General features: G+C 40.9%; 1 protein-coding gene across 1 annotated transcript in view; it reads left to right on the forward strand.

Moving 5' to 3' along the window:
* Positions 1–21,732, forward strand: part of LOC116919881 (Krueppel-like factor 3) — a 37,402-nt gene extending 15,670 nt beyond the window's left edge. The window contains exons 4-7 of the mRNA XM_032925942.2: positions 6,220–6,331; positions 12,101–12,172; positions 17,786–18,039; positions 18,193–21,732. Of these exons, the coding sequence (XP_032781833.2) occupies positions 6,220–6,331; positions 12,101–12,172; positions 17,786–18,039; positions 18,193–18,365 (611 nt within the window). The 3' untranslated portion in view covers positions 18,366–21,732. The remainder of the gene's footprint in view (positions 1–6,219; positions 6,332–12,100; positions 12,173–17,785; positions 18,040–18,192) is intronic.
* The last annotated feature ends 2,232 nt before the right edge of the window (positions 21,733–23,964 follow it).

A 23,964-nucleotide genomic window follows, 5' to 3' on the forward strand; every position in this document is an offset into this window, starting at 1 on the left:
GCGAACAGCAGCACACGCGGGCTGGATTTGGAGAGGGGCCATCAATAAATGATTGTGCCGCCACCACGACGTGCACCGCCGCTGTTGTTGGCTAATTTATGGCGGCGGCGTCGCTCAACCAAATCCCCCCCCCCCTCGTTCGAACGAGTCGGCCGCATTGTATTTATCTAAATATTGCGGTTTTTGTTTTGTTTTGTTTTTTTCTTCATGGCAGAGGGTCCCCTTTCTTTCTCTGCCCAGTTTCCACGCTGCCGACGGAGCTCAACGGATGACGACTTATGCTTTATGAATCGTGTGTTGTATTATTTCATGATTGAGGAGGGGCCAGAGTAGCGCAGCCCCATAGTCGGTTAGGTTCTCATTTTTGTTGTTGTTGTTGTTGTGTGTAGTTTTCAGTCTCCAGCGGAGAATGAGAAAGAGAAAAGAGAGTTGAGGGCCATAAGGTGCCTTGTCCTCGCCATATTTATGATTGCGTACCTTTTTTTTTTTTTTATTATTATTTTCTTTTATTCACTAGAATGGAAATAAATAAATGTTTACAGGTACACCATAAATTGGGACGGCTCATTACTGAGGGGGGAGGAGGTTTGCGCGTGCGCGCACTTAACATTTGAATTTTGTGTGTGTTTGTGTGTGTGTGTGTGATTTATGGCAGTCTGGAGCTGCTGTTGTTTGCCCTCATCTTCAGCGCCAAGAAGTTGATGGTGGCCTGTCGAGGCCCTCAATGTCTACGATGTAATATAGGAAAAGAGGTTATTTACTGTTCACTTTGCAAAAGGACGACTCGCATCCCCGCCCTTCTGCGCATACAATAAGGTGGAAAGAGTTACGACACTTATACCGGTTGCATATGGTTTACTTCTTTCTTCCCCTCCTTGGGTTGCGTTATTATTATAATTTTTTGTTGTTGTTGTTTCGAAATCGTGACCGAAAAAAACAAAAACAAAACAAAAACGATGACTCGGCCTTTTTCTTTTTAGAATGTCCATTTTGGTTTCCCCCCCATTTAAAAGAAGAAGCAGCGCGCCACGATTATTATATATACAAACCGGTGAAAAGGGTTGGTCTCCATTGCTGGCAATGATTAAACAGCAACCGGGAAAGAACTTTTCTTTTGGATACTGCCAATAATAAACAGCATCCGATCAATGCGTGTCCTTCTAGCGAACAATGGCGTCCCACATTTTGTTTTTGTTTTTTTAACGTCTCAATAGTCGGTTGATGTTCTTCCTCTTTTTTTTTTTTCGTTACATACGTAATTCGTGGAAAAACCAAAGGGAAGCGAGGTTTAAAACAAAACAAACTTGGATGACGTGGATGTTGTGACTTATCCACCTCAAAACTTGATCGTGGATGATTGAACGGGCCAGCCAACCGATTCACGTTTTCTTGACTGTTTCGCAACGTAACCTTCTGGTGGACGAACCGCACGATGCGGTTCCTTACGGTCTCAATTGAATCAATCAACACATGGAAATGCGACGCTATAAACAGAACACGAACACCGACACCTTTTCCCCGTTTTCACTATACAGCTGCGTAATTTCATTCTTTTCTCTATTCTAGAACTGCTATAGTATATGTACGCTTTGTCCTTAACGTTTGTCATTGCCGAATTTTTGCTCGATTTCGAAATCGGAAACCGGTTTCCTTCTAAAGTGCGCGTAAACCGCGCGCCCCCCCTCGGTTGATTGATACGTAACCTTCACCCCCTTTTAGCTTGAAACGTAAATAGTTTTCTTTTCTTTTTCTTTTTTTTTTGGCAGTCTAAGCGGGAACTGATTCGAGTTTCAAGAGTCTCGGCACATTAATCCGTCACCATGGATTAGTTGCACTTGAAAACCAACAACAACAACAACAACAAAAACAGTGTCATGTTATTATTATTATTTTTTTTGTCAGCGCTGATTGGCATCGCTATTCGATTGCATTTGTTTGTGTTGTCTATAGTTGAGGCAGCCATGTGTGCATGCCTTTTGCGACGACCTCCGTCAACACCCAGCCACACCCGAAAAAATGGCGCCGTGTAAAATTGTAAAGTAAAAAAACAAAACACACACACAAAAAAAAAGGTTTTTCCTTAAAGATTGCCAATAGTCTAGGCTACGAGCTCGGTTTCGATAAACCAGTGGAAGTTTCATTTGAACCGACGTGTTACTTTTGAAACGAGTATACATGGCCTCGCGAAAAATGGTCCTATAATAATCGGTCGCGGTCGTCTGCGATTTCTAGTTGTGTTGAACTGAAAAACCAGTCGGCTAATGTAGTATACTGTCAGTTCATGGACATTAGTTTAGTTGTCCATTGTGACATGTCCCTCATGCAGTTTAAGGTGACGGTTAAAAAAACGGGGCGGGATGAATAGCAATTGCATAAGCGATGCCAGTCACCGTAAACCGCCCTGTCGACATGACCTGTTCATGTGAACACGACCGCACCAACCGAAGAAGAAAAGATTCTTTAAAAAAAAAAAATAAATAATAATAATAAAATAACAGCGGGTCGGCGATGGCCGGTTTTTTAAAATGTCGAAATCCCGTCAGGGTATCACGCCAACATTTTCAAAAGGCAAACGTGACACGTCGTCCGTCCAGCAGACGGACCCCAAAAGAGCTCGAACGCTCATGATTATCACATTCCCCGATTGTGTACCCCCACTTTACATCGCCTCCCTCCTCCCCTTACTTTTTTTTCTGTGCCGCCGAGTCACGCTCGACTTGAACGACGTGACTGCGTGACATGGTTTCCACTTTTGGTTCATTTTTTTGTTTGTTCTTGTTGTTGTATTTGTCCATTTAGTTTTTGTTGTTGTATTTAGTTTTGTTCTTTTCTTTCTTTGGTTGTCAAAGATAGTCCTCACAAAATCAACAAGAAAAAACTCGACAATGAACAACACAAAAGGCGCGTGTGAAAATGTTGTCGGTATAGTCTACTGTGTTGAACATGTTTTTAGCGAGAAATTGCCTATCCGCCCGATTGGACCGAGCCTTCGCCTGCAGCGTTTGTGCGGAAAACAAGTCCCGCAAAGGCCAACAAAGTAAACAAACGAAAAATGCGAAAGGTGTAAAATTTAAAAAAAGGAACGGGGACGATGATTGACGTTGTTAAAAGTCAGTTGTTCTTTCTCAGATTTCACTATTTTTAATTATATTTCTCAGTTGTTTTTATTTTTTTTTTTCCTATTGTGAACTTTAATAGGAATCAATATCGTGATTGGCATCATTCTGATGTCCTGTTGGTACCTTTCTAGTTAGAGCAAGTCAGAGAGAGGGAGAGAAATGGGATTGGTTGAATTATTGGTGCATTTTCACTCGCGGTTTCAATGAAAAGGACCGATGTTGTTAACAGTTGAAAATTGTTTTTGTTTGTCTGTGTCGGCTGCTTCATTTCTCTTCTTCAGTCTGTTGCCAGACAGATGTAGACCTATCTACTCGTATTCGATTTATGTCAGTTTAGAAAAAAAGAGAAAAAAGCCTGTCCCGTTCGTAACAGGATCCCGAGGACGATGGAAGGGTTTGAGGTCGACTTGTTTCTGTTTGACGTATAGAAAGCCGGGTCTGACCCGACCCAGGGTGTAGCTGTTTAACTTGTTTCGATTAATGAAGAAGATAAAAGATAAAATAAATAATTCAAAAACTGCAGATAGTCGGGTTTTTAAAAACAAACAAACAGACGAGCAAAAAATTACAAGTATTTAAAATTTAATTTCATTTTGCCGATGTTTTTCGTTAATGTCTAGTCGTCAACTAAAAGTTTGAAATGTTTTTGTCTTTTTTTTCTTCTTCCCCTCTCTTGTTCTTGACCTCTACTGCGTCTGAATGGCGGTGATTGTAATTGAAACTCTATTGCCGAACATGGTTTATTTCATGAACATTTTCCCCCATTGAACTGGACGGAACTCGACATGTAAAAAACAAAAAACAACCTTGTACACTTTGCAAGGTTTTCTTCTTCTTCGTATTTCTTAAATTTTAACCTCAAGGTGTAAGCGATAAAACTCTCTGGTTCTGCCATCACTTATCTCTGTTGACTGCAGAATTGAACTGTAAAAAAAAAAAAACACGTTCTGGAAATGAGGCAAGGTTGTCGATTTGAACATTGGCTATATACACATCGTATATATAGCAGCAGCAGTTGCTCGCGTTGTGTGTACTACATATATACGTGTTGACATTGTACGTTACGCGCAGCGTTGTCCTCTTTATACGAGGGCCAGGCCGTGATTGCGCTTACGCGGCCCATGTTTCATTTGTCATTTGTGTTCCGTTGCTGCTCCCGCGTGTCTTTTCAATGGCCTTCGCTCATTCCTAACGGTACATCCCGTAGGGGACGGCAGATAACCTGAGCCATCACTTGTTTTTCAGTCAATGTCTCTGAATAACAAGCTGAACTTTACACACGCACACACACACAAAGGATGTTCTGAAATAGTAAGAAGTACAGAATAATAGAAGGAAAACAAGTAGAAACGAGTTGTTCCCTTTGGCCTTATACAATCAGCTTAGTGGGAGGGGATAGACGCCGATTGCGCGTTGATGTTTTGGTGTATATATATGTGTAGTATATATATTTTTATTTTCGTTTCTTTTCTATTTAGCAGCGATCGTATAATCAGCCAAGTGGGGCACATTAAAGACAAAATGACTTTGAGAAATGGATGTGTGTGTACGACGACGGCGAACAGGAAAGCAAAAACGAGGGGGGAATAGCGGTCTACATTATATTGCCACCTGGAAAATGAAAATGTTTGCTTATGGGCTCAGGCTTTTCAAAAACTCATATACCGCGCGCCATTTCACTCCCATCTTGCAGTTGTTTTACGATGACATCCTTTAAAAAAAAAAAAAAAAAAGTTAACCAACACAGATATGCACGCATGCCATCCACCTTTCTTTTTTTTTATGCGTGTCCCTTTCTTCTTTTATCTCTTTCTTTTCCTTTCCTTTAGACTGTCTTCTATCCACTCTACATGTTTAAGGAACGACGTAACATCGATTGGGTACCGTAAACCACGCCATTTGTTATCGAGTTCACGTATAATGACCTAATTAGATCTCATTTTTTGGGGGGACTGGCCCAGCCGCGTTCCGATTTTTTGGTTGCGTAACCTTAATGTTCCTTTCCGTTTGTTTTGTATGACGTCCGTATTGGGCAAGAGCCTAGAACGCGAGTCTGTTCATTCTCGACGATATTGGGGATTAAATAATTAATAAATAATTCAAACTAAATGCTTCCAACGTCCAAGGTCTTCATCTGTTGATGAGCGCATCCTCATTTTTACCTACAACTGATTCGTTTAACGAAACATCTTCTTTTTACGACATCGAAATGTGCGTACTATTGGATCGTTTGAGTTGAACAAACATCGTGTCCTTCAAATGTAAATGTAAATGTTGACACGTTTCGCTTGTCTCGAGCTTGGCAGCCGATTGAAAGCTGCTCTGACTATTGCTGGCTTTGCCGCTTCTTTACACGCTTTGAATCATTTACTTTTCTTTTCTTTTCATCCGTTTGGGTGGGCATCACAACTCGACCGGTTAGCGCATCAAAGTCTCTGCTGCGCACTGCACGTTCGCTCATGTTCGCCTGGCATTTGTTTTTACTTTCAATTCTCTGAAATCAAGTCATGCGAAAATTGACGTGACTTGCGCGCTGCTCTTGTCTTGTTTAATGAGCAAACTTTTATTTTGAATAACTGAATTTGGATGTGTTCATTTTCAAGCTGTCAGACATGTTTTGTTTTGTTTTGTTTTGTTTTTCTACCGCCTTTCCAACGTTTTATTCGATCTATTTTGTTTGAATTTTTCATTTTCCTGTGGCTTTATCGGGTTTTTCAATGGAAACCCAGAGCTTTTTGCGCAATTTGTCGTGTTAAGCAGACTAACGTATAAAGGCAGGGCGAAACACTCTTCGAGCGTGAGCTAGTCCCGTATCTTTTTTTTAATGGTTTTGGAGCCACTTTGATCGGCTTAGCAACCAACGGTCAATCTCATTGGCCGTGCAATATCGGCTATCTGTCGCAGTTCTATACCTTTGATTCATTTTTGTTTCGACCTTTTCTCTCTTTTTTCTTGGTTCAGTGTCTCTCTCTTTTTTAAATCGTTGCAGCGTTTGGTCGCACACTTTAAATTCGGCTTACATTATTATCAACACAATTTTGTATACTGATTTTCAAATTGAAACAACCAATTAATTGCCATTTTAATAATTTGATTGCAGCGCCAGAAGCAGTGCGCGTCGAGATGATACCCAGTCTTCAGTGCACGTTACGAACGACTTCCAACGCGCTCCTGACGCATCACCATCGCAGCCTGAAAGAGGAGCCCATCTTGTAAGACCATTTATCTTTTCTCCCTTTACGTTTTCCCCATTTCGTTCGTTGCTGGTGGTTTTTTTTTTGAAATGTCTGGTGACTCTGTCGTCATCCCTCTATGGTCCGCTGATAAGGTCCGTGAAAGGATTCATCACCCAACCCGCACAAATGATAAAAACGGGCGGCCTCTCTTGAGTTTTAATCGGCCGTAAATGGAGTGTAGGAGCGTCTACCAACAAGCCGCTCCTGTTGTTCTTCTCGGTTCCCTCTGCATGCCCATCATTTCTCATCACTCTTTTGCCTTGTCTCTCTCATTATTTTTTCTTTCTTCTTTTTGCTCTCCCCCGCCGCCCATTTTTTCAAGAAAAAGCCCCCCCCAAAAAAGGGGGAATAGTCTGAAATGTGAAGCGGTTGTACTGATCGATCTAAATGTTGGAGCAAACGGCTCGCAGACGCCAAGGACAGAAATGAACTGGCAGTCATCGTCATTGACTGGGAAAAGTGGAAACCAGAGGTGGTCCATCTCGTCTCGCAATATACTTAGATATACCCCTGTTGAATGGAGAGGCCGTTCTCCTCCTCCTCCTCCTCCGCATATACCTCTTTCATGAATAATGGATGCAGCGCGAGCAACAACAATCATCGTACAATTCGTGCCATCGGACGAGGGTGGGCGTTCGGTTGAGATTGAACAACAACAAGATCGAAGAAACAAGAGGCAAAGACAACAACAAAATTGTTGGTCTGAAAACAAATCGAAAATAACAATGGCAGAATGAGTTGGAATATTTTATTGCTTCTTTTTCCTTTTTGTTTCAAGTTTAACTCGGCGAGGAGCCTCGACCATCATCAATTCAATCATCGATACATCGCTCGTTCAACTTACCGTTTTGTTTAAAGGGTTATGCTTCGGATAAAACATGGGCGTTAAGTTCGGAAGAAAATCAGAAATTGAGGAAAGCAGCGCCTCTTGTTGGTGCCTTAAAGTTGGGCTTAACACGATCAACATGCGCCCCACTTTAGAACCGTTTTGCTCGGCTTGCTCTTGACCCTTTTCTTCTTTTCGTTTCCAATCTCGAAACAATCGATTGAAATCAATGGCAGCTACTATATCCACAACTACCATTACGAGTTATACTGGGGTGCTGTCGCCTGCTGCTCACCGTTCGCTGTGGGGTGCTGCTCAAAATTTGTCTTTAATTTTTTAGATTTTTTTTTGTTTTTTTCTTTTGTTTTTTTTTTTTTTTTTGGGGGGCCTTTGTGTAAACGTTTCTCCTCGTCACATTATTATTTTTTTTTTTTTCGACGTGAGGGTCCGTGAAAGGGCATCGAAGAGACCCCACTGCGGCGTTTGACTCTATCGGCCGAGAAGGCATAACCTTTTTGAGTTACGATGGATATTTTAAAAGGCAAGAAAAGGAAAAAAAAAAAAAAAGGGGGGGGGGCATTTGCTTTTCAAAAACCGCGGGTGGTTGATTCAGACTGTAAGACCCTTGCCTCATTTTAACTTTTGTCTAATCGACCGAGAGTCGATCAAAGAATGAAAGAGAGAGAGAGAGTCACAAAAAATGATAGAGACCAAGGATAAGGTTAGTATAGTGTATAGTAAGATGGTAATAGTTGGATAGTTGTGTTTTTTTTTCCTTTCTTTAAACATATAGGGCGTAGGAGTGGCCGAGAAAGATTGAACGCTAACGTATCAGCGCGTGAGTCGAGCCGCCATTAATAATCCGAGTTTCTTTCTTTCGTTTCTATTTCTTGATTGTAATAATTTTCTGTTTGAGGGCATTTTTTAAGAAAACGGGCAGTGCGATACGCAGCTGGAAAAGGGAGAGACATATATCACGTTGGCTTCAAATAAGAAAAAGGAAAAACGAGCGACGCCCCGTCTTTTTTTTAATTTTATTGTTTTATTTCTTTTGGTTCTCGTCCGTTTATTCAATGAGGATAGCGCTCCCGTTTCCAGTTGAGCGCGCGTTACAGCCACCTCGACCGTAACGAACCCAACTGTGCTTTTACCGCCGCATCCGCACCGAGCATGCAGCACACACACACATTATTTATTCTTTTGTTTCTCTGTCCTTGCCTCTTCTTCATCCGCTTCTTTATTTCTTGACCCGTTTTTTGTTTTTTAAAACTATAATTCTATTTTACATGCATATTCTCTCTTTTTTTGTTTCACTGCTCACCGCGCCTGTCGTCCATAAATGTCTGCCAGAGATGCCATGTCGTAATGGAATTCCATTTAAGTACTTGAGCACGTCAAGGAGAAATAGGTGGAAGAACGAACCAATCGAACGGCGAAACTCTTGTTTAAGCGCTTGTAAGATTCGCCGACGAGTGAGCCAGAATGTTGGATATTATTATGCTGAACAGGACGTGCTATCAAACAATCCATCATCGACTTCCTCAATTCACTGGCTTTACTGTTCGGTCGGCAATCGACTGTCCATTGAAGAGTCACACACAACAGAAAATAAAATAAAATAAAAAAATGCAAATAGTTTTTGTGTGTGTTAGAATTGCACAAACAATTGGTGCGCTTCTGACAGGCAACCGCACAAGATTTGGAGGTTAAAACCTTCTTCTCTTTTTTTTTTGCATTCCAGTCGAGTCTTTCCCTTTCTCTCTCTTCCATTCCGACTGAAGGTTTTTTTATTTATTTTTTCACACCTTTTCTTTAAAAAAAATTTGAATTATTATTTTGTTTTAACCTTTAAGCGCTCTCCCTATTCAGCGATGATGGGGCACGATCGGCGGTAATATAGATCCCATTAGCACGGCGTGATGATGATGGGTTTTTTTTTCTTTTTCTTCACCTCATAAAAATCCACAGCCCACTAATCGCACCTCTCTCCCAACTCTCCCAATCCATAATATATTTATATTTAATACAATACGAACGGGCGAGGGCCTTGACAGACTCCCCCAGCAGTTGTCGATAAAGAAAACGAACGAAACTATTTATTTATTATTATTTTTCCTTTTTGCTCATATCTTGTGTTTGGGATGGCATTTCGTGCGCGTCCGTGTGCTCTCTTCCACCCGCGCGTGTGTGTTAGGCAATTTACGTGAATGGTGTCGGGAGTAGAGGCCCCCCCCCCCTTTCACGCCTTTCCGCAAGTTATTTCAATAGGCTCGGGCGAGCCGAGAAAATGAGGCGCACGACCGACCCTGTCGTATTACACACGATGATCTTAAATCAAAGAAGAAAATTTATTTATTTATTTATTTTTCCCTTAATTAATCAGCTTGGTTGTTTGGCATTTGACTTACTTCTTAAGCTAGCAGCGCGAGCAATTTCTTGTTTGAAAATCATTTCTCCAACGCGAGTGCTTACGACTAATGAGGGTAATGAATGCCGACAGGTTGGTGTTTGGTCGTAGAGGTTGGGTTTTTTCTTTTCTTTTTGTGGTGGATCGTCAAGCGATGAGACTGCGCTTTTTGACTTTTCTGACCCGAATGCTTAGCTTTTCTCTCTTTAACTGCCTTAAAAAACCAAGGGAAATGGGGGAAAAAGAAAAAGAGAGAATTTCCAATGATGAAGATTTGAGATTACGTGATGGGCTGTACCGGAGAGAAGGACGTCGGCTCCAGCAAGACGCGCGTGTTTACCAATTCTTTCCCTACTTTCGGTAACAACACAAATATCGTCGTTTTCATCCCTTCCTCCCCTTGAAAAAAAAAAAGAAAGATAAATAATAAATAATAACAAACAGAGGCTTCACCACGCCCAACTCCGACCGTCCCATCTTTAAAAAAAAAGGTGCGTAGTTTTTGGGCTCGTCGTAATTTTTTCTTTCGTCTTGCCAACTTCAAATGTTGGCTATACGATTTGAGATAAAGAAGATGGAGTACAACAACAACAACAATGAGGCTTAGCAGCAGCAGCAGTTTCACATTTGGACAACAGTTGGGAGGCGGAGTAGGAGGCAATCGAGCCAGATGATGAGGATATACATAATGCCCAGCTCTTCTTTTCTTCCTTTCTGTTATCCCCCACACAAGAAAACGTCCACGCCTTTCCCCTTATAGCCCTCAACTCCCGTCTTGCCCCCCCCTCTAATGCACAAATTCCCGAACGACAATGATAGTGGGCCAGCCGATGACCCACCCTAGTCTTCATCGTTTTACATTCTTCTTCTTCCTCCACCAGCACCACATCACGAAGTTAATCATGATGTACACAGTACGCCCCGATGGAGCCAAGCCTCTCTTTGTCTGCCTACGTAAACACAGAGAAACACGCGTATAGACGCACTGAGATGATGCTCAACTTCATTCGCTGCCCTTACCAGCAGCCCCCAATGGTTTGAGAAAGGACTGTCAGTTGTTTGCGATGAAATTTTTAGAAAAAATGATGCAGTTTCATCGACCTTAATGAGAGAGTGACTTTGGTGTAATCATATGGTTTTGGTCGTGGTGGTGAAGGTGGCAGTAATGGCCATCTCCTTTTCTTCACGAGACCAGCTGTCACCATACAGAGGCCTCGTTTGTGTGTGTGTGTAAAGTGTCTTTGTGGCGCCTTACCGTCGTGATGCGGTTGCGCTTTGACGTTCCGCTCGCATGACGTTGGGCAAATGTTTCTCTCTTCTCCGCCATTTTCGCTCGTTTACCTTCACACAGACCAAGCGTGAGGCGGTGAGATAGAGAACAAGAAACGCAGGATACCGCAATCCTTCACAAAGTTTGTAATGAATGGTCTGACTTTAGACACGTACAGCCTCTTGAATCAAACCGAAAAACCTTTGCCGTTCAATTTCGCATGTAAATTCTACGGTCAAGTGCATGTCGATCGTCTTTAAAGGCTTTTTCTTTTTCGAAACTCGTGCTGCGTTGCCACCCACTTTTCTTTCTCATTTTTTTTTTTTTAAATAGCGATTTATTTACACGCATATTTTATACTTATTACATTGAAAAGAAAAACACCCCCTTCAAGATTTAAAAAACAAAACAAAACAAGTGGGGGGGGGGAAGAAAAAATGGTGTATCTTAACAAGTAATCCCGGATGTTGGAACGCCGTGAAGATGATTGGCGGCGGATCTTGGGCTTTTCCGTCCTCCTCCTCCTCCTCCTCAGTACATACTGTCTCGGATCGGTCACGATCGGTGCTTAGAGTGTAAGCAATGAATCATCAAGTTTTTCTTCTACTCCTCCTTGGTCGTGCTTTTTTTCTTCTTTTTCTTTTGGTGCGCCTCTTGTTGTTGTTGTTGTTTTGTATTCAGATTTAGAGAGTGGCGGTTCAATCCAAAATGGAAATTTTCTTCTTTTTTTAAATCCATAAATTGACGGTCGAAAATGAAAGAGAGAGAGAGACACACAAATCGAAGTACAATCACATTTTGTGAATTTCGAAAATGTTTTTTTTGCAAGGCAAAATGAAAAAACTTGTTGTTTGAATAGATTGCAGTAGAGTATAGAGTTTGCCCGTATCTGGACGGTATGTGCGGCATGTAAGCAACAACAGTTGCAAACGGTGGGCGACTGGTTTTCCATTTTTTAAAAAAAGGTGAAAGATAGAAAAAGAAAAAAACCCCTTTTTTTTGTGACATTTACACGCGTTCCGAATAAAACATTCCCAGGATTCTTGCGAATTGATTATAAAAAAGGGGTCGGCAAGAACAAAAAGGAATTAAAACATTTAAAAGAAAACCTGCACAAATTTCTTGTCGTTAATTGCATTGTCGATAGATCGTAATGATTTCAATGATAATCACATCGTTTATTCGTATGACTGTTTTCACTATCATTTATAATTTAATTTTTTTTTTCTCTCTCCCTAACAGTAACCATGGTGACACCATGTTTGAAGATGAAGACGAAGACGACGAAGATGGATTCCTTCCCGGCTACGACATGTAAGTTGAAAATTTCAATTTAATTTTGAGGAAAAAAGAAAAGAAAAAGAAAACAAACTGTTGAAATAGTTGGACTGTAAAGTGGCTCCGCTTTTGACAGAGTGGTGGGGCTATATATAAAGAGTTTTACTGTAGTTATTTCCAACATAAGAAAGGGAAACAAAAACAATTACAGTTCCCACCGAAAGAGTCGAGGGCACTGCGTAATCATCGGACGTGGGAGTACTTGAATTCTTCATCTCTACACATTTTTTTATTTTGAGCTTCTTCAATTGTGTACCTGTTTTTTTTTTTTTTTTTTGTTTCAATCCCGTTGGTTTCAAAGTCGTGATCTTGCGTTTCATGTAATATTTATTCACGAATAAGCCGATCGTGCATCATGTTTCCTCCAATTTTTTTATGTGTGGCCTTTTGCTTTCGTGTTTCGTCGTTCATGATGGCCGTTTATTTCCGTTGCGGCTCGCTCACTGGGTTACTCGGTGCAATCATGCGCACCTATTTGCACTGTACATTTTTGAAGTCGCAAGTTTTTAGATTGTTGCATAGGGATCAGGTGGATGCCAAAAGACGGACCTTCTCCTTTTTTCTTTTTGATTTCTCTCTCCTTGTGTTTCTTTTGTTTTTATCTGTCTCGTCCCTGTAACCCTTTCTCTCTTTGCTAAAGAACCCAAAGTGCGCGAATGTTAAGTGCCGCATTAGCCCGCATTCCCAGACGATGCATCTTCTTCGTTGGCCGTTGCAGAGTGTCATCGGGTCCAGACGAAAGAGGGGGCACCTGTGGCTCCTTATATTTTTTTCGGGGGGAGGCTTGTTTTGGTCACGATGGTTTGCACGATTTTCGTAGGACAACTAAGGCAGAGAAAAGAAGAAACGTCTCGTGGCAAATTCAAAAAAATAGAATAAAAATGTTATTCCCAACGCAATGCTGTGCAATGAACCTATTGATACGTGGAGAGGAGAAAACATTCAAGTGAAGGGTTTTCCTTTCACGTCGCATTGAAAAGGAAAAAAGAAACAAAATTCAGTTTGTTGAATAGATTGGGGAATCGTGAATTGAGCACTTGCCATCGTATCGAGGGACGACAGTCGCAACTAGGTCGTGCAATGTAATTCTTTTATTCTTTCAAGTTTCTGATACTTGTTTGGTATATTTCTTTTTTTCGAATCGAACTAAAGGAAGTAGCGAGGCGGAGATGACTCTAAAGAAAATCCGCTTTAGCTGCACAATAAAAGAAAAAGCGCCTACAATGGACAGGAGGTTTCTTTTAAGTAGTGAAACACGAACGAGAGCGAAGGTCTCCTTTCTTTGCGGCCAATGGAGACCGTGAGAATTGTGCCTTACTCTTGACGTAGGTCTCGTTTCGGTCTTGTCGGGGTGGGGGATAGATGGCCGTTGTATCTGTTGGATGTCACGACCTCGTTCCTGCGTAATGAGTCGAACGTGCCCTCGCTGATGCCATCAGCCGACGTTGTTTTTCCTCTATCTGTCTTTGGCTTACAATCTGAAAACAAGCCGAGAATCTCTTTGTTGTTGTCTTATAGATAGTCCCCTTCTTCTTCTTCTTCTTCTTTTGTGTGTGTGTGTGTGTGCCCGTCAATGAAGGGAATTAAAGGAATATTTCATTTTTTAAGTCAAAGTGTGCTGGGCAAGTTGGTGCGCCCTCTTTCGACGCCCATTTCGGTCGGGAGCGGGAGAACTCGTTAGCCAAGAGAAGAGGTTTTTTTTTTTTTTTATTTTCTCAGATTCCCCCCCCCCCTTGCTCATTGTTTCTACATCAAGTCGGATAGTTTATTTGTGTTTTATTTTTTCTTCGCTCCGTTTGTTTGGCAGAGGAAAAAATAAATTAGAGAAAGGAGAACGGTAGACTTGTGTTTACAACGCAGACTGAGCTAATGATGATTTGCCGATCGTTTTCTATGTTTCTCTCTCTCTCTCTCTCTGCCCTTCGTGTAGATTAAAAATAGAGAAATGATTACACCTCGGCATTTCAGCAATTTTCACGCTCCCGAAACTTCTAATCAGGGCTGAAAGTCTTATTAGGTTTTTCTTTTCTTTTTTTTTTCCTCCCATTTATTTATTTTTATACAATTTTTGTTTTTAGTTTTTGTTTTATTTTTCTCCTTTATTTCAAAAATACGTTTGCCCTCCTGTCTTCTTTGTGTAATGGATGCCACTACTACTGTACGCGCAACGGCGTTGATTACCAGCCCTCACCATCTCGGCCGTGTTACAATTGTAGCTGATGTTGTTGCGTCGTTACGTTGGCGAGTCATTTTCACGGGTTGTGAATGTTTGATTATACGATCCTGGCCAACATCCGCTCGGCGGCGATGACACACCGCAGCCAACACGCACACGCAATTAGAATGAACTGTTTTTTTTTTCTTTTCCCTTTTTGTTTTCTAACGTTTGTTGTTGTTCTTCTTCCCACTACCTTCTCTCCCCCATCCGGACGTTAATAACCGCAACAAATAAAACAAGGAGAAAAATGAAATTTTTTGAAAATCGTGTTTATGAGATCAGGTTGCGTTTTGCATTCGAATGTCTTCCCGAACGATGGAAACCGAAGAGTTTTTGTTTAAAAAATAAATAAATAAGGTAGGGAAGGAGGGGGGGGGGAGACCAACTGCCGTCCATTTTTGTTATAGTAATTATCGCGCGCCTAGTTTATGTATATGAGAACACCTTGGCCGGAAACGAATTGTAGAATGCGATGAATGGGAAGCGAAGGCGAAGCCAACAACCTGACGAGTCGAGTGTTGACTAGAAAACGGGGCAAAAGATTGCGACGAGGACGAAGAAATGACACAATCCACGCCATCAGGTGATAAACTCTTGGTAATTGCAAACGTGATGGACGTCCGTCTCTGAGACATAGTCACGGAACATGGGAACGGCGCAACGGAGAAGGGGACGAACAATTGACAAGTCGGTGCCAATGGAGATATTCAAATGGCTCTCTCTTTCAATGCGAAAAGCGTTCGCCAGTCATCAGCGTACGTTCAGTTCTCTGATGTCGCTCCAAAAATAATAATCATCATCATAATAAGGGAGTTTTCACATTACATTTGTACGAAAAGAAGAAGGGAGTGCATTTTTCTTTCTCTTCTTATTTTTTTGTTCTTGTTGGCTTTTGAGTCTTTTTCTCAACAACTGCAATAACAGCAAAGAGTCGAATGTTTTGTTTTTTTTGTGTGTGTTTGTGTGTGTGTGTGGGGAACACTCACGATATTTACTGGATGCGCCAAAGCAGAAAATCACGAAGTACCTAACCGGTTTTTTCTTCTTCATCATCTGTTTTCTATTCCATTCGGGGATTTTTTTATAATTTTTTTATTGTTTTCTCTTTCTCTCTCCTTTCTTTATTTTTTTTTTTTGCCTTTTTCTCCGTATTCACGCCCTACCATTTAATGCCATCAAATGATCCGTTATAATAGAAAAATTAATTATTACGAATTAAAAAAAAAAAAGAGGAGAAAAGTACCCACCCCCCAGTGCGGATCTGTACACCGAAATAGAAAAAAAAAAGAAAGAAAAAAAATTGGCTTGTCTGAAAATCCGCTTCGGTTGACCCAATAATGTGATGGGCGCTCACTCACTCACCGTTTGTTATCGTTATTATTATTATTACTATTATTATTATTTTTATTATCACGACTATTATTATTAATAATCATTCTTTTTTCTTTCTTTTTTGTCTCTTTTCTTCGCCGTCATTTTCTTCTCCACTTCGTTAGACATGCGGTTTTTCTATTTTTTATGTGCCTTGCCATTATTGATAGTCTTCGCGTTTCCCTATCTCACTCGTTGCTTCTTGATAGTGCGGCACTAATCTGCTGGTGGTCAGGTTGATTTTTGTTTTTTTATACATTTTTATTTTTTATTTCTATATAGTCGAGGACGATAGTGAATTAAGGAGGTTGAGAAAAGAAAAGAAGAGCGGCAGAGAGAGAGATCGGTAGGGAGGAGCCGAGTACGAGATTAGTTAGCGGTAGACAACGCTGGAAAACAGGATCTTGATGGCCGAGCAGAGAGCAAATTGGAGCCCAGCTTTAGAGTATAGCAGTCGAGAACGCGCACAATATCCGCGCGGTGATTGCAGATGGCCAATCCCTGCCTCCCTTCGAGTATAAATTACCGGCCTTGTCCTATGGTATATTTATTAAGTAACTGTAGTTGCTCCGGGACCTCTTATGAAATAAATATCTAACAATGGCAACAAGAAAAAAAAAGGGCCAAAACCAAATTTAGAACGGAAAAGAAAACATAAAAAAAGAAAATAATAATAATAAATTTGAAAAGAAACGAGAAGGAAAAATTGAGCACAGACACACAGACACACACAAAGCAATCACAAATTACAAATAACAAGAGGGGTGGGAATGCGAGAACGTGTCGTCACTGTCGTCTGTTGCAAGGAATATTAAAAAAAAAAAAAAGCCCTGCGTAATGGCAAATAAGGGAATGAGAGTTGAGCCAAATTCAGGAGATGTTTGGGGCGGATGTTTGTCGAACACATGAATCCCATTTTTTTGTTTTTTCTATTAAACTTATCTTATTCTTAACACATTTTTCGTTTGTGTTTTCTATACACAGTGTCTCCACCCTTTTTTTTTAGCCCTTTTCAATGGCTCTTGGCACATTTATACCTGGGCCCCGTATAATAGAATCGCAAAATGAAAGAAGAAGAAGAAAAACTAAAGAACAAACACATATTTGCATTAGGCAAACTCGGAACACACAAGATAAGAAAATAAATAATAAGTTAAAGAAAAGAATAAAATAAAATAAAAGCTCGACCAAAGTTTCAAAGGAATAGAAAATACGAAGACTTCTTTGATGAATGATGACTTAGAGAAGCCGGACGGGCAATTTGTGCGCTCCTGGCCTCCTTCTTACCTCCTTTTGTTTGAAAAGAAAAGAAAAAAAAAAAGGAAATGCTCGCGTATGTGTTCACGGGTTCGTCTTCCATCATCCTCACATGATCTGCATGACACAACGGCCGAGATTGTGTATCACGAGTCGTTTTGGAATTTGCTAGCTGTTTATAATACTCTGGCGAGTTGATAGATTCCTGCCCATCAACAGCGGCAGAGTTGCATGTTTTCAGACGTCCTCCTCCTTACTCCCCCACCAGGTTAATGGGAGCCCTGGCCTCTCTTGTCTACCAGTCAAGAGGCTCCTTCTTTTCTCCCCTCTGCATTTAACAGCTACGTTTACATGTATATTATTTCATGGGCAAATGTGTTGTTGTTGTTGTTGTGGGGTTTTTAGCAATTATTTGTTGCGTAGAGAAAAGAGAATTTAAGACACTGATGGTGGCTCATGTCTTTCTGATTCCACTTGATCCATCGTCGGATCGAGGGCATCTCTATATAATTTATACCCAATCCATTATCGTTCCAAGTCTCTTCTCTGTTATACAATTTCTGTTTTTGCTTGATGCGCGCAATTTCGGAAAACGGAGCCACACGCAAGGAAGGAATGCGAGCAAACAAATTCATTGCGTCTTGGGGTCATCCGTCTTTTTAATTGACTTATCCCCCTTGTTCATGTATTCATCTCTTATCATCGTTTGATGTACATCATTGATTTTTCTTTTCTTCGTTCAGGACGTTGAGTCAAAGGCCATTGTCTTCCTCCTCTGCCAGCCCTTCGCACGGCACGTCCACCAACAACGGACTGAGCCCGCATCGACATTCTTCACCGGGCGATTCGCCTCCACCGCCGCCCAGCTCGGCCGCCTCCCTCGGAGACTTCACCGACAGTCTGCGGAGGCGCAAAGTTCACAAATGCGACTTTGAAGGTTGCGAGAAAGTGTACACGAAGAGCTCGCACCTGAAAGCTCACAAGCGAACGCACACGGGTAAGCCTTTGATTTTCATCTTTGCACAATTCACGTTTGATTGACCAAGTAGTCACGAATTTCAATCAACACCGTCGTCATCTGCAACGTTTTTTGTTTTGCCGTTTTTTTGTTTTTTTGTTTTTCATTCGGCCGGCTACTCGATGGGTGCAGGTGAAAAGCCGTACCAGTGTACGTGGGACGGTTGCACTTGGAAATTTGCACGGTCTGACGAGCTGACCCGCCATTTCCGCAAGCACACGGGACAAAAGCCGTTCCGTTGCCACCTGTGCCAGCGTTCGTTCTCACGATCCGACCATCTGTCACTGCACATGAAGCGACACTGATGTCGACCGAAGTCGTCTTCTATACATACTGTACTTTACGCAGCCGAGCAGCGCAACAGCGTACACACACACACACAACACACAACAAAGATCACGCCAGCTGACAGCCTTTCCTCTTTTCGATGGGCGAGCTGTCCGCGGTGGCTAGCAGACGGGCGACAAGAGCTGTCTGCTGGAAAAGACATGGCGATGATTCACAACACTCACACAGACACGCAGAACAAGAGAAGCAACAAGAAACTTCAACTGCGACACAGTCCCAACAACAACGACGAATGTACTTTTTGTATTCCTTTCTTCTTCTTTTTTTGAATTGAAATGTTCCCATTTGGCTGGATGGGGAAGGCGGAAAACAGCAAAATCAACTTAATTTTTCTTGTTCTCTCTTTGGAGGATTCAAAGATTTGCTTATTTATTTATACATTTCTTTTTTTTTTTCTTTTCGAATTTACACCCTCTTGGATTTTGTGAACGAAGGGAGAACTTTGACACCGACACATGCGCGCTCTCGTGACGGGTTTTTTGGCCCCCTAACGGACGGTACGCGCGTTTTTTTTTTCCTGTATCCCTCGTGACTTCCAATACGCTTGATCAAACCTCATCATCCTGTCTTTATTATCAATATTACTAATGATTATTCTCGTTGTTTTTGCCGGGGGTCTGCCCGTTTTTGATTGTGACTTTCGAATCTGGCGATCTCACATCGATGTTGTTGGATCATATCGCTCTCTCTCTGTCTCGTCCCTCTCTGCCTTAGTGATGTCTCATCTTTTCACTAGTGTTAACCTGGGAGGATTCCTCTTCCATCGCCTTTTCTTTTTATCGTTGCCGCCTCTTCCTTTTTTTTCTTCGTTCCTTGTAAAGTGGCTAAAAACAAAAACGAGCTCGCCTTCAAATGCCACTCCCTCTACATTGTATGTTCTTTCGCTTTGAGCAAATCTGTACCGTATGTTGCAACAACGTATGCCCCAATCCGTCCACCAAAGAGAGGAGAAGAGACCCAGGGAATAAGAAATTTAAAATGGAAAAAAATTTAAGAATTATTACATTTTTTTCATGTCTCCCCCCCTCATCTCCTCCTTGCATCGATGCATATCATAAGAATATGTAATACGACCCGAAGTTGGGTAAAAGAAATTGTTTTTTTTTTTTTCTTTTTGTTTTTTTTTTCTTTTGAATTCGTTAGCAACGCACAAAAGCACCAAACAAATATCTTGGTGATTTATGTACAGCGAGAGAAAAAACAAAACAAAAAACAAATTCAGCCCAACGCCCGAAATGGAAGAAACACTTGAGAGGAAGAAGAAGAAGAGGTGCAGCGCGTGGCGCATATTGTTCCTCATTTGGGCTGCGAAAAAAAAGAAAACAAAAATAAAATAAAAATAATAATAGAAAAAAGATATTGTGATATTCCTCGAGCGAAACACTTAGACTGGCTGCTCATTTTGATCAAGAGACAGGCACACGATATACACCGCACACAAAGAGAAAGGCAAATGTTGGTAATTGGGCAACGGCCGCGGGACGTGGACGATTGTAGTTGTTTGTGTACACCAAAGACCCCCGTCAAGAGAGTTGAAAGAAAAAGGACGAGAACACAGCGTGATTGGCAGCACACGCCCGCCATTGATATTATTCCTCGGCCTGAATTCAATGAGGCTGATCATCATTTGAAAAACTAAATAAGTAAACGAAATAACATGAAAAAACAAACAAACAGCTGTCGACTTTTTCTTTCTTCTCTTTTCACTTCTCCTCATTCGTGAGCAGCCGTCAAATAAAAAGAAAGAGAAGAGAGATGTACTGAGCTGAGGCATTCTTTGCATATCGTGCCATTTACAGTGAACGTGTGCGTGGTCATCCTATTCTATTATTGTCTTTTCTTCCTCTCTTATTTTTTTGTTTCAGAGCTCTCTTTTTCTAACCCTTAAAATTATTTAAATATTTCTCCCCGTCTTCCTAATTTTTTTGTTTTTCTTGTTCCCCTTCGGTCGCTTTGTTTCAGTGTCTGCGTGTCCCGTTTTATTTGGAAGCCCTTCTCTTTTTCTGTTTTTTATTTTTGTTTTTTGGTTATTACTATTACATGTATATGCCTCGTTTCTTTCAGTTTCTCACCCTCGTATTTTATTTTATTTTATTTTTTTTTTTGTGTGTTGTTTTCTTGCGCCCGGAAGCAGCCATAGGGTCTTATACCTCATCACATTCCAAATTGATATGCAATAACAATTCAGCGTACCGTATACTATATATGTATATAATTTTTCCTCGTCTTTTCTCTCTCTCTCTCTCTCTCTCTTTTTTAATTCTTTTTATTACTTGATAAAGAAAAATAGCAAGTTGCAACAGATACTAAGGGAAAGAATAAGAAATCTAACGTTTGGGAGAATCAAAAAGAGTTATCACACACAGACACATTCACGACCGTACGAAGTGTGGGCGTGAGCACAAGAAGAAGATTGTCCACCCTCATCCTGCCCAGTTTTTCTCTGTTTCTTCTCCCCCCCCCCTTTTTATTTCTTTGCTTTTCGTATATATGTCATTCGCCATGAAAACAGTTCTAGAGTATACGCGCACATATGCAGGAAAATATAGGAAAGAAGAAGAAAAAGAGTTTATCTCATTTTTATTTTTTATTATTATTATTATTATTAGGAAGACGACGAAGAAAGAGCCGCCTTGTTTATATATATTTTTTTTTTTACGGCCTTCTCTTCTCACACACATAATTTTTGATTTTTTTTTTTTGGGGGAATAAAAAAAAGAACAGAAAAATACTGCCGTTAATCATGCGTCATAAGTTTCTTAACTCAAACAAAAAAGAAAAGAAAACAAAAGAATAAACCACAGAAAAAATTCAGAGAAAACGCCTATTTATTCTCTCAAAAGTTGGGTTCTTGTGTACTATCGACCGTGTTGTATACGTCCTCCTCTGTACAGAACAAAGATACGAAACAAACATTTTAAAATAATATTTTTTTTTGTGTGTGACTGTTTCTTTCCTTCTACGCGATGTATAAATGAAGAAATAATTCCCTAATTTTCGTTTGTTTTTTTAAAATCCATGCTCTGCCCCGTTATTGTTTTGGTTTTTATTAATATATTACTTCCCTTGCACTTCTATACTCGGCCGTCTATGTGTGTGCGAATGTGCGACGCGTGTCCATATTGTTTTGCGTGCGAGCGTGTTTTGTTTGATTTCTTTCTTCCCCTCTTTTTTTTTTTTTTCCTTAAAAAATATGTTTTGTGTTGTCTTTCTTTTGTTTTGATTTTGTTGGAGCATCTCTACGGTGAGAACATTATTACGAGCGCGGCGTTGCGTGCTCTTTCGAATTGTATTTGAATTTATTACACATGGTGTGGATGCAAGGCTTTTCAAGTTTTTTTTCCTTTTTCCCGTGTCGCTACGATGTTCTTTCATCGGTTGCAGCCATAATGAAATTCACTTATGGCTGCGCAATCACGCAGCACACGTAAAGCTGGAACCATTTGCAAAGTCATTTGTTTTTCTTGCAGCTGATCGTTGCCGTTTGAAATCCCCGTATACAAGCGCGGCAATACAGAAACGAGAAAAAGGTAATTTAATGAACTTTTCACGCTAGTAGGAAAGAAAAATTTAAACAAAAAAGTTGGGTAATAACCGTATACGTGTATAGATACACGGACGTTATCGTCAACATAAAACGCCGGGGATGGAAAATTTTTCTTGGAACAGTGAAAGAGAGAAAGAGAGAGAGAGAGAGAGGAAGACGATTTAAATGGAATAGCCGAACCGAATGACCGAAATTGCCAAATATAAAAACCTTGGCAACTAACAGCTTTCGATATTTTGGGCACAAGAAAGAGAGAGAGAGAGAGAAAAAACAAAATGTTTATGATTATGATGATTATCTTTTATAAACAGGACCGGTCTTGAAAACATTTGTTCTGTTAAATGAAAGGTAAAAACGAACAACGAAACAAAGGGAAACATTATCGATTATAGGAAAAGAGCGCACCATTGCCAAATAGCGATGGTGGTGTTGCTGTGGCAACTGCATTAGTCATTGAGCGCCCTCCTTCCAACCTTATAACCCGCTCGTTTGCATTTTTGTTGTTGTCCTTTTTACTCCAGCAGCAGCTGATCGCGGCTGATGGGTAAAACCCGGATCGTAAAAACACTTTCCGCTTGGTTTCTTTTATTTTTGTTTGATTTGATTTAGGAGACGCGTTTCAGGAAAAAATAGATACATTTCTCATTTCTTTCTGCCCACGACCGGCATGAGGGTTGCACTTTTTGTTCCCCCTTTATTCCCGAAATCGATGGGTTGACATAGCAGGTGCAAATCAACAAAGAATACACATTTATTCACTTGCCCATTCCCGTCAACAGAAGGCGTTCAGCACCGACAATGGGAAAATAAAAAACCCAAACAAATATTTTTTTTTTAAGTGTGAAATTGTAGTACAAAGATACCGCACTTCTTTACAGTTATAAGCCCTAGAATTGCCGTTTTACCAGGCTCCCGATTTCTCCTCTTTCAATCGTCAAACCTCTAGGAATGCACGTACTCAATCATTAAATCAGGTGGGTAGGTGCTTATGCTCTCAAGCAGGTAGCCCGTCCTTTTTTTCTTTTAATCATCTGTCGTCGCTGTCCTAATTTGATTAAGCATGGGCGTGGCTTCACTTGGCGATCCCCATCTGTCTGATTTGAGGAATTGGGTTTCATTTGATAATAGGACAACCGTCTGGCGTTATCTGTTTGCCACGCTGTTGCTTGGCCACGCTCAAAAGACGCTCCTTTCTACGCACAAGTTATTGTCAGGTCGTGCCGAGTTGCTCAAATCATCGGCGATGACGTTGCGCTTGAAAAAGAAAAAAAACAACACGGCAAATTGCGATGTTTGAGTGTTGGACGATGGCGCCTCTTAACGGGGTCTCCCCTTTTCGCCATTCGAGACCAGGACGCAGGTGGAGCGTGTATTACCGACAACGCTAGACCAAAAGAATAACGATGATGATAGTAATAATAAATACATATGCACGCAGCGGGAACGGTACCCGCTCGAACGTAACCGAAAAAAAAAAAAAAGTGAAAGCCGGTCCTTTTTATTTTTATTTTATGATTATTTATTTCTTTCTTTGCTGTGTTATTTTGTTGCATTTTTTTTATTTTTTCGCCCGTTGATTCGTGTGGCATATGGGTCGCACCTGCCCTATTGGCCTCTTTGCATTGCCCTCGACATCGTCGAAAATGAGCAAACAATTATCGCATTATGAAATCTTCTTAAGGCCCTCGTACTATTACCGTCGACATTTTCAACCCTCTCCTTCGAAGCAAAAGTGTAAAAATTAAAGAGAGAAAGAGAGAGAGAAGCAAAAATGGGAAACAATTGAAATTTCCATCATCACGACAAGGCAATCAGAAGAGCGAAAGAGAAAGAACAAAAGAGATAGATGCAAAGATAGTTGAAACATGCCTAGAGAAAGGAAATGCAGCTTCAGCCTCATTTTTTTTTCTCTTTACATTATTGGGGGGGCAACAAGAAATAGAGAGAGACGACAGTGTGAGAATTCCCGTATCCAGCAATCGGCATCCGTTCACTCGTTTGCATGTGCA

This window comes from Daphnia magna, linkage group LG3 (assembly GCF_020631705.1).
Source record: "Daphnia magna isolate NIES linkage group LG3, ASM2063170v1.1, whole genome shotgun sequence".
Lineage (NCBI taxonomy): Eukaryota > Metazoa > Arthropoda > Branchiopoda > Diplostraca > Daphniidae > Daphnia > Daphnia magna.